The sequence below is a fragment of the Otolemur garnettii genome, unplaced genomic scaffold (assembly GCF_000181295.1).
Source record: "Otolemur garnettii isolate 467f Iridium unplaced genomic scaffold, OtoGar3 scaffold00211, whole genome shotgun sequence".
NCBI lineage: Eukaryota > Metazoa > Chordata > Mammalia > Primates > Galagidae > Otolemur > Otolemur garnettii.
This window is the reverse complement of record NW_003852606.1, coordinates 2185431-2196788: the sequence shown is the minus strand read 5'-3', so window position 1 is coordinate 2196788 and position 11358 is coordinate 2185431. Positions and strand designations below refer to the sequence as shown.

The window sequence follows — 11358 nt, the reverse complement described above, 5'->3', positions numbered from 1 at the left end:
AAAAAAAAAAAAGCCAGGCACTATTGTGGTGGGCACCTGTAGTCCCTGCTACTTGGGAGACTGAGGCAAGAAAATCGTTTAAATCCAAGACTTTGAGGTTGCTATGAGCTGTGATGCCACAGCACTCTACCGAGGGTGACATGGAACAACTCTGTCTCATAAAAAAATAGAAAAGGGGCTAGGTTTGTCCCAAGCTCATAGGAGAGGTTGTGACTGAGGAGAGGTGCTATAAGCATGCCCAGAGATATCCAACAGAACTTTCTGCAACGATGAAGATGGTCTGCATCTGTTCTATCCAATATGATAGCCACAAACTTCATGTCATTGTTTCACATGTGGGCAGTGCAACCAATGAACTATATTTCAAATTTTAATTAATTGAAATTGGAATAGCTATGTATGACTCGTGGCTGCCATAAGTATTGGATAGTACAGGAAACAAACAGTACTTAAAACCACAGGGCTCGATGGGATCCCCAGGAAAAGAGGACAGAAAAGAAAAGAGAACATTGAGGCACAACTACATTTAGAATTTTGGCTGAGGGAGAGGTTCCAGCCAAGAAGAACAGAAAAGGAAGGAAGTGGGAGATAGGGGGGAAACCAAAGAAGGGAAAGTTCACTTGGCAAAGATGTACCTTCCAGTTTAGTGAGTAAGCAGGCGTCCTCAAACTACAGCCCTCAGGCCACATGCAGCCCTCCTAGGACATTTATCCTACCTGCCGTGTGTTTTTGCCACCGCTGCCTGTCCTGCTTAGCAGCCAACTCGTCCCAGGGCCCACAGTCTGGCCCTCCAACGATGTGAGGGACAGTGAACTGCCCCCCTGTTTAAAAAGTTTGAGGACCCCTGAACTACAGCATCCTCATTGCATGCTGAGCGATGTAGTCTCCCCCACTATATAGAGAACTGGTTCCCCTCCGTGGATTCTAGGGACTGTAGTTCCCTCACTGCATGCTGAGGGTATTAACAATAGTGATGTTAGCTGCTGTAACAGGTAAACCTTCAAATCTCAGTGGCTCTACCCGATGGAAGGTTGTTTCTCTCTCTCTCTCTCTCTCTCTCTCTCTCTTTTTTATACTTGGCCAGGGCTGGGTTTGAACCTGCCACCTCCAGCATATGTGGCCTGGTTTTGAGCCAAAGGCACCGCCCGGAAGGTTGTTTCTCAATCATATAAAATCCAAACACGGCTGGGCACTGTGGCTTAAGCCTGCAATCCCAGCACTTTGGGGGACCAAAGTGGGAGGATTGCTTGAACCCAGGAATTTAAGACCAGCATGGACAACATAACAAGACCCCACTTCTACAAAAAAATTAAAAAATTAGCCAGGTGCAATGGTGTGTGCCTGTAGTCCCACCTACTGAGGAAGCTGAGGCAGGAAGAATCGCTTGAGCCCTGGAGTTTGAGGCTACAGTGAGCTCTGACTGCACCATTGCACCATTTCAACAGAGTGAATACTTATCTCTAAAAAAGTAAAAAATAAATAAAATCCAAACAGGTGTTCCTAATTCAAGGTAGCTCTTATCCATCTGAGGGACTAATCGATGTGATGACTTGGGCCCCTTCTCTCTGTGGCTCTGTAATTCCCTAGGAATTCAGAATTCTCTTCAGGGACCTCTATATCTGCCCTCAGGCAGGGAAGAGAGTAAGGAGGTTTGTGGGGAAGAAGTTTATTTTTGTTGTTTTTTGGGTTTTTTTGAGACATAGTCTCACTCTGTCACCCTCAGTAGAATGCTATGGCATCATAGCTCACAGCAACCTCAAACTCTTGGACTCAAGCAGTCCTCCTGCCTCAGACTCCTGAGTAGCTGGGGCTCCAAGCATCCTCCACATGCCTGGTTAGTTTTTTTTGTTTGTTTGTTTTGAGACAGAATCTCACTTTGTCACCCTCAGTAGAGTGCTATGGCACCACAGCTCACAGCAACCTCAAACTCTTGGGCTCAAGGGATTCACTTGCCTCCCAAGTAGCTAGGACCACAGGCACCCGCCACAATGCCTGGCTATTTTTAGAGATGAGATCTTGCTCTGGCTCAGGCTGGCCTCAAACATGTGAGCTTAGGCAATCCATCTGCATCAGCCTCCCAGGGTACTAGGATTACAGGCATGAGTGACTGCACCCCAGCTAATTTTTCTATTTTTAGTAGAGACAGAGCCTCACTCTTGTGCAGATTGGTCTTGAACTCCTGAGCTCAGGTGATCCAACCATCTTGGCCTCCTAGAGTGCTAGGATTACAGGTGTGGGGAAGAGTTTCGATGAGTGAGGCTAGGAAACTCACTCAGGTAGCTAAACTATCCCCAGATCTAGCCTTGTGCCCCAGGCTAGTGAACAGGTAGCTGGTCAGCACTAGAAGATGAGACTCCCACATCAGAAGGCCTGACATCCTCCTCCCTCCCCCTAGGAGAAGGGTTCCACCTTCCTGCAGCTGGGCTCCTCCACAGAGCAACAGCTTCAGGTCATCTTTGAGGTGCTGGAAGAGTACGACTGGACGTCCTTTGTAGCAGTGACCACGCGAGCTCCTGGCCATCGCGCCTTCCTGTCCTACATAGAGGTGCTGACTGATGGCAGCATGGTGGGCTGGGAGCACCGTGGAGCCCTGACGCTGGACCCTGGGGCTGGAGAGGCCGTGCTGAGTGCCCAGCTCCGCAGTGTTAGTGCACAGATCCGCCTGCTCTTCTGTGCCCGAGAGGAGGCTGAGCCTGTGTTCCGGGCAGCAGAGGAGGCTGGCCTCACCGGGTCTGGCTACGTCTGGTTTATGGTGGGGCCCCAGCTGGCTGGAGGTGGGGGCTCTGGGGTCCCTGGTGAGCCCCTCCTTCTGCCAGGAGGCGCTCCCCTGCCAGCAGGGCTGTTTGCAGTGCGCTCAGCTGGCTGGAGGGATGACTTGGCTCGGCGTGTGGCAGCTGGTGTGGCTGTAGTGGCCAGAGGTGCTCAGGCCCTGCTGCGTGACTATGGTTTCCTTCCTGAGCTTGGCCATGACTGTCGTGCCCAGAACCGCACCCATCGTGGGGAAAGTCTGCATAGGTGAGTGGGGCTGGGATGGGAAGAGGGTGGAGGGTTTCCAGAGCCTGACTAACTGGAGTACTCACTGGCTGAGTGGCCTCAAATAGGTTGCATCCCCTCTTTGAGTCTCAATTTTCTTTTCTCTAAATTGAGTGCAATTAGGTCTCTTTTCTGGGTGTTTGTTTGTTTGTTTGTTTGAGACAGAGTCTCACTTTGTCGCCCTCGGTAGAGTGCTGTGGCATCACAGCTTACAGCAACCTCCAGCTCTTGGGCTTAGGTGATTCACTTGCCTCAGCCTCCCGAGTAGCTGGGACTACAGGCACCCACCACAATGCCCAGCTTTTTTTTTTTTTTAATTGCAGTTTGGCCGGGGCTGGTTTTGAACCCGCCATCCTCAATATAAGGGGCCAGAGCCCTACTCACAGAGCCACAGGCACTGCCCTTTTCTGGGGTTTAAATCAGGTAATTTGAGGAAAGCACCTAAGGCACACTGAGTGTATTACTCTATTCCATGACTCCAAGATGCATTATTTTAATGTCTTTGAAATGAAGATGTTTCTTTTAATTAATGGCTTTTTATGGTTTAATTGGCAGAACCTTTTTTTTCTTTGTGGTACATAAAAGTAGCCAGTCTCATAATTGATAGCATCTTAGATTCTCTGAAATACCTAATTCAAATATGAGCTAAATTTTAGAAGCAAGAAAGACCCAACAATCTGGTAGCCTAAATGGGGAAAAGTTTGTTGTTCTCTCACATAACAAGCTAGAAACAAAGGCTAGGGGCAGTGGCTCATGCCTGTAATCCTCGAACTCTGGGAGGCCAATGCAAGTGGATTGTCTGAGGTCGGGAGTTCAAGATCAGCCTGAGCAAGAGTGAGACCCCATCTTTACCAAAAAGTAGAAAAAAGCAGCCAGATGTCATGGTGGGTGTAATCCCAGCTACTCAGGAGGCTGAGGCAAGAGGATAGCTTGAGTCCAAGAGTTTGAGGTTGCTATAAGCTATGACCCCACAGCACTCTACCTAGAGTGAGAGTGAGACTCTGTCTCAAAAAAACCCCAAAAAACTAAAAAACAAAAACAAAAAAACAACCTAGAGATAAGCAGTCCACTCATCAGGAGATTGCTGCTCCATGTGATCATTCAGGGACCCAGGATCCTCCTGCCCTTTGCTCTCACATCTGTGCACAATGGAAGCTGGGTCATGGTTGTGTCTGAATTGTAAGCTCATGATAACAGGGAAAGGGAGGAAGTGGAAAGCAATTTTCTTTTGAGTATGTGAGGCAGAAGGGATATATCTCACACTCTATTGTTGAGTGTGACAGGATAGTGCTGATTTACCAGTGGTTGACGGTGTCCACGCTGATTGTTTAGGTGCTCGCTCTGATTAGTGCCTGTGTTGTACTGATTGCTAGATATTTTGAATGTAACTCCTGTTCATGGCATGGCCTAGCTGCAATGAAGGCTGGGAAATGTCAGCCCTAGTGTGTCAGTCCCAAACCCAGATTATGTGCTATTATTTTAGAAGAGAAAAACAGAGTTTGGTGGAAAACAGTGTCACCACCATAGGAAGATTTGGGAGTGGGGAAACTGATGAGTTTGGTGAAAGAACGAAGATGAAGTGAGTTTGGGAAGAAGTGATGGGTGGGGAAGAAGACCTCAGGGAGGAAAACTGAGAGCTGCTGAGTTGGGAATCCGGATCCCAGCAGAAGAGGGTGAGAAAAATGTTCCTGTTCATAAATACTTACTGAGCGCCTGCTAGGAACTAGGGCTCATGCTGGGTGCTGGGAACATAGAGATGAATAAGACCATGGACTTATTCTTAAAAGAAGGCAAGGTCCTATAGGGCCGGCAGACAGGGATGGGGACAATGGCAACACAGCATGATGCTTACAGTAATGGAGGCAGCATGGACATTGTGGGGCACCAGGGAGTACTGTTTAAGCCAGGACTTTTTTTGGTTTTGATTTTTTGTGGTTTTTTTCCTTTTGAGGCTGAGTTTCACTTTGTTGTCCTCGGTAGAGTGCTATGATGTCATAGCTCACAGCAACCTCAAACTCTTGGGCTCAAGCGATTCTCTGGCCTTAGCCTCCTGAGTAGCTGGGACTACAGGCGCCTGTCACAACTAAGCTGGGACATTTTTGGTTTCAAGAAGCAGGGTCTCATTCAAGTTTCCTTTGGGAAAAGGAGGTTTATCGCAAAAATAAACACACATAGAAACCCAGAAGTCAGGACTTGAGGCAGCTACTCTTTCATCTCTTTCTCATTCTCTCTTACTTTCTTCCTTGTCTATGTCTCTGTCTTTCTCTCTGTCATCTCCCAGAGGCTCTTCAGTTCTTTACCTGGGACTTGTGATCCCTCATAATTTCAACCCTTCCTGGCCACCACCCATGCCTCCAGATCTCATAGCAAACTGTCATCCCACGAGAGAAAGTGCACTAGCCTCAGTCAGCCTTCCAAACCAGGCCACTCAAAGCACAAGTCAGCCTGTTGAGCCTGGAAGTTTTCTAGGTGGAGGAGATATCTAAGCTGAGACCTGAAGGATTAAGTACTTATTCATTAATTTATTCATTGAAAAGCCCTTTTTCTGAAAGTCAGTGCTTTAGCATTGAAAGGTTCCTGCTTTCAGCAAACTTAATAGGGAAGAAAGGCAATGAACAACCAAGAAAAGAATGAAAATAATTTCCAATATGAAAATCAAACAGAGGGCATATGATAAGAAATGCTTAGGGGGCCAGGCTAGGTGGTTAGGAAAGGCCTTTCTGAGTAGATAAAATTTGGAAGTTAACAAATGGATATAGAGGAGGAGTCAAGCATTGGAAGATCTGGGTAAAGGAAAATGGAACAGCAGGTACAAAGGCCCTGGGGTTGGAACTATCTTCTTGCAGTCTGTTTTGTGCTGCTATAACTGAGTACCACCGACTGGGTAGTTTATAAGGAATGGAAATGTATTGACTCAAGGTTCTGGAGGCTGGGAAGTCCAATGTCAAAATGTCAGCATCTGGTGAGGGCCTTCTTGCTGCATCATTACATGGCAGAAGGGCAGAAAAAAAAGAGGGGAAGAGGAAGGCAAGCCCTCTTCCACAATAATAGCTTTAGTCCATTCATGAGGGTGCTGGAGTCCTCATGACTGAAACACCTCTTAAAGGTCCCACCTCCCAAAACCATCACAATGCCAAGGAGGATAAAGGTACGAGTAGGGGATAAACAGACATGGGGGTCCAGATCATGTGAGGTCATTAGGCCAGGAGGAGAGTTTTGGACTTGATTCCAGAATGGTAGAGAAGTCACCAGAAGTAGTTTCCCAGATAGTGGGAATAGCATGTGCAAAGGCCCAGAGGGTGAGAAAAAACATGGGTAAATTGGTTGGATCACAATAGTGCAGAGCAGATGAAGGCAGCTGAATTAGGGATTGGAGACAGTGAGGCTGGGGAGGTGAGTGGCACTGGCCCTTTGCCTTCAATGCCAGGTTAAAAGGTTTGGACTTTGTTCCAGGGCATTGGCTAGCCAGGGGTGGGCTCTGAGCAGGGGAGGGGTGGAGTCAGTTTTGAGTGTAGAAAGACCCCTCTAGAGCCCATTAGGATACAGACAGGAGAAGAGAGATCAGAGGCTAGCATGAGGTACAGGAGTGCGGGAGTGTGGGAGAAGATGGGGTAGAGAGAGTCACGGGCAGGAAGGACGGGGCTTGGGGACTAATGGGCGGGATGGCCATCAGTGGAGGGTGAGGAAGGCAGCTGAGAGTGACTGGGCAGACTATGTGACAGGCAGTCAGAGTACAGATTATGTTGCAAAGAGAAGATATTTGGGAGTCCAGAGACCCCTGGTGCTTCTTCCCAGAAGAAAGGACATTTGAGCCAAGTCTCTGAGACACCTAAGAGTTGGTCAGGAGGAGAAAGGGTAATATAAGGGCTTTCCAGGCAAACAAAATTAGCACCTGCAAAAGCCTAGAGACAGGAATTCACTTGACATGTTTGAGAGACACCTTGCAGTCAATGTAGATGGAGCAAAGAAAGGGTTAGGGGGCCAGATTGGCTCACACCTATAATCCTAGCACTCTGGGAGGCCGAGTCAGGCAGATTGCCTGAGCTCAGGAGACTGGCCTAAGCAAGAGAGAGACTCTGTCTCTACTAAAAATAGAAAAACTAGCCGGACATTGTGTTAGGTATCTATAGTCCAAACTACTCAGGAGGCTGAGTCAAGAGGATAACTTATTTTTTTGGAGATGGAGTCTCACTTTGTCACCCTCAGTAGAGAGCTGTGGCATCATAGCTCACAGCAACCTCAAATTCTTGGGTTCAAGTGATTCTCTTGCTTCAGCCTCCCAAGTAGCTGGAACTACAGGTGCCCACCACATGCCCAGCTATTTTTTAGAGATGGGGGCTCACTCTTGCTCAGGCTGGTTTTGAACCTGTGAGCTCAGGCAATCCACCCACCTTGGCCTCCCAGAGTGGTAGGATTACAGGTGTAAGCCCCTGTGCCCAGCCCCAAGAGGATAACTTGAGCCCAAAAGTCTGAGGTTGCTGTGAGCTAGGCTGACACCGCAGTACTTTACCCAAGGTGATGGAGTGAAATTTTGTCTCCAAACAAAAAGGTTTTGGAGAAGAATTTGAGGGTGGGAAGTGATCAGAGATGGGTCTTCAGAGGCAGATGGGGCCAGAACACAAAGAGACTCCAGGGCTTCAATATCTAGCTGAGAGTCTGGGACCTTATCCTGGGGACACTGGCTAGCCAAGAGAAGGGACTGATTAGGGGGAAAGGCATATTCATGTGTTTGAGATCTTGGATGTGAAGAAGAGATTCCAGTTAGGGGCTGGCACTGGTCATAGAAAGGGGACTTTCTATGCCTTCAGTTGCCAAGGTCCATATGACATGTCCCACATGTCCACTCCTTTCCTCCTGGGCAGGTACTTCATGAACATTACCTGGGATAACCGGGATTACTCCTTCAATGAGGATGGCTTCCTGGTGAATCCCTCCCTGGTGGTCATCTCCCTTACCAGAGACAGGACATGGGAGGTGGTGAGTGGCAGCCCAGACTTCAGCCATGGGAGAGGAAATGGACTCCTGGGACCTGGCAGAGGCCCGACCTGACGTCTGGATTTTTGAGGGAAAGGGGACTGGGAGCCTGGGCTCTGGGTCCTGGGTCCTGGGGAGACAGGTCTGAAGAAAGGAGGGGCTCCTAGTCCTGGGGGAGATGGTGCCTATACTCTTAGGTCTCAGGAAGGAGGAACATGAAGGCCAGGACACACACGTGGAGGCTTCCCCCAAAGAAGCCTGACTCTCCTTCTCTTTGGCCAAGGTGGGCAGCTGGGAGCAGCAGACTCTCCGCCTCAAGTACCCGCTATGGTCCCGCTATGGTCGCTTCCTACAGCCAGTAGATGACACGCAGCACCTCACAGTGGCCACACTCGAGGAGAGGCCCTTTGTCATTGTGGAGCCGGCAGACCCCATCAGCGGCACTTGCATCCGAGACTCCGTCCCCTGCCGGAGCCAGCTCAACCGGACCCACAGGTGACAGCCCAAGATCCAGGAGTTCCAGCTTCAAAATCCTCGTCCCTTGAAGCCCAGTAGTCCTTTCACCCATCCCTCTTTCCCTTGGGACCCAGAGTCCGCGAAGCCTTCCAACTTGGCAACCTAAGTCAAATCGCATAGCTCCTTTGAGCTTCGGTTTCCCCAGAAAACGCTAACCCTAGTTTTAGCTGCTACCTGTCCCTTTCTCCACACCCTCGAATCACGGGAGAGTTTAAGGGCCAGAGGTTCTCCAAACTCCCCAAGCCTGGTCGTTCCCGCAGCCCTCCCCCAGACGCTCCCCGCCCGGAGAAGCGGTGCTGCAAGGGCTTCTGTATCGACATTCTGAAGCGGCTGGCGCACACTATTGGCTTCAGCTACGATCTCTACCTGGTCACCAACGGCAAGCACGGGAAAAAGATCGACGGCGTCTGGAACGGCATGATTGGAGAGGTGAGGCGAGATGGGGAGGCAGATCTCGGGTTGGGATATTGGGGCGCGTCGCCAAGAAGCTGGTACTTTGGGGCTGAAGGCGTGGCCAGAAGGAGGGAGTACCGACTCCAAAGGGGAGGGGCCACAAAGACACTCCCGAGAGCAGCCCGAAAGCTATGGCAGGGATCATGAGGAGGAGGGACTTTAGGAAAGAGGAGGCCGTCCCAGGTGATGGGGGTGGAGGTAGGGGCAGGAGGGTCGTGCTCCCCTTAGGAAAACTGATAAGAGCTGCAGGGTGGGGTCAGAGGAAGGGTTACCTCTTCCCAATCTTGCTCCCATCTCTCCCCTCCACCTTTCCCTGCCTCATTGAGTATCTCTCCTCATCCACCTCGATGTGTCCTTTAGCCCTTTCCCATCCAAATACTAACCAAGTCCAACCCTGCTTACCTTCTGCAATCAGACAAAATCAGGCATGTCTAGGGTGGCATGGCCATAGATAGCCCTCTCTTTCACTGTGTCCCTGGTTTCCTCCAGCCATCAGGTCTTTGCCTGCCTGATCCAAGTTCCCTCACCGGCTCCTTGTTCCCCCTCACCGCCAGGTGTTCTACCAGCGCGCAGACATGGCCATTGGCTCTCTCACTATCAACGAGGAGAGGTCCGAGATCGTGGATTTCTCTGTCCCCTTTGTGGAAACGGGCATCAGCGTCATGGTGGCACGCAGCAATGGCACTGTGTCCCCCTCGGCTTTCCTGGGTGAGCTGGAGTCCTATGACAGGGAGCCAGACCTAGGGAAAGCTGGAGAAGGTGTCCCCAGTGATCCAGACCCTGGGGTCAGAACACCTGAATTCAAATCTGGGTATTGTCTCTACTAGCTGTTTTACTCTGGTCAAAAGTGACATCATTTCTGGGCCTCGGTTTCCTTATTTGCAAGATGGAAGAAATATTTTCCCCTACCAGAAGGAATTTTACCATGAAGCTAAAGAAGTTTGAGCTCAGGAGCTTACTCTTGCCCCATTCCTTAAAAGGCCTTGCTCCTCCTTTTGTATTCATAATGTCCTATTCTTTTGTTTTTGTTTTTGTTTTTTGAAACAGAGTCTCACTTTGTCTCCCTTGGTAAAGGGCCATGGCGTCACAGCTCACAGCAACCTCAAACTCCTGGGCTTAAGCGATTCTTTGCCTCAGCCTCCAGAGTAGGAGGCCTCCACACTCTTTGAAGCATGTACAGCCCGCACCCCCGCCACAACACCCAGCTATTTTTAGAGATGGGGGTCTCACTCTGGTTCATGTTGGTCTCAAACCTGTGAACTCAGGCAATCCACCTGACTTGGCCTTGCAAGTGCTAGCATTACAGGCATGAGCTTCTGCACCCAGCCCTATTCTTTTCTCTTTAAGAGAGTCCTCAAGATTGTGTAAGCTTCAGGCCCCACGAAAACCAAGTGTCTGTTTCTAGGCATGAAATGAAGAGAATAGATGAGCACGGTACAGACACATTGTTAAGCATGCAAGTCATACACTGGTGTTTACTGAGCACCTACTAGGTGCCAGGCACTGGGCTCCATACTGAGAACACAGTGGTGAATGAGGCAGACACAAATTCTTGCCATATAGGTGTTTTCAGCCTTGTGGAGGGAACAGAAAATAAACCCATAAAAGGATGTGTAGACAAGATCACTTCAAATAGTGATCAATACCCTGAGAAGTCCAAGCATGGTGGCTCAGGCCTGTAATCCCAACACTCTGGGAGGCCAAAGTGGGCAGATTGCTTGAGCTCAGGAGTTCAAGATCAGCTGGAGCAAGAGAGAGACTCCGTCTCAAAAAAAAAAAAGAAGAAGGAAAGAAATAGCCAGGCATTGTGGTGGACACCTATAGTTCCAGCTACTTGGGAGGCTGAGGCAAGAGAATTTCTTGAGCCCAAGAGTTTGATATTGCTGTGAACTATGACACCACAGCACTCTCCCAAGGGTAACAAAGTGAGACTCTTTCTCAAAAATAAATAAATACCCTGAGAAACTAAGCCAGGGTGAAGAGGTGGGGAAGAATAAGGCTGTTGTAGGTGTGGCTCAGCATGAGAGACCTCTGTGTGAAGGGGACCCAGTCCTGCATAGATCTGGCTGGAAAAGCATCTGGCAGGGGGAACAGCAAGGATACAGGGCTAAGGCAGGAATTCGTGGAGTGCTTGTGAAGCAACTGGAGACCTGTGTGATTGGGAGGTGAGTGAGGGAAGAAAGTGGGGGAACATGGCAGGTCTTGCAGTACCTTTGACGCAATGGTAGGAAGTTCAGGTTTTACTTCTTTTTTTTTGAGATGGAGCCTCAAGCTATCCCCCTGGGTAGAGTGCCATGGTATCACGCTCACAGCAACCTCCAACTCCTGGGCTCAAGCGAGTCTCCTGCCTCAGCCTCCCAAGTAGCTGGGACTGCAGGCGCC

At 49.5% G+C, this 11358-nt stretch overlaps 1 protein-coding gene across 1 annotated transcript in view; it reads left to right on the top strand.

Annotated features, from left to right (window-relative positions):
* The window catches only part of GRIN2D (glutamate ionotropic receptor NMDA type subunit 2D), a 45379-nt gene that overhangs the window by 6808 nt on the left and 27213 nt on the right, over window positions 1–11358 (top strand). Inside the window, exons 3-7 of the mRNA XM_003801527.1 lie at window positions 2396–3015; window positions 7896–8010; window positions 8291–8502; window positions 8784–8952; window positions 9531–9684. Coding sequence (XP_003801575.1) covers window positions 2396–3015; window positions 7896–8010; window positions 8291–8502; window positions 8784–8952; window positions 9531–9684 — 1270 coding nt within the window. The remainder of the gene's footprint in view (window positions 1–2395; window positions 3016–7895; window positions 8011–8290; window positions 8503–8783; window positions 8953–9530; window positions 9685–11358) is intronic.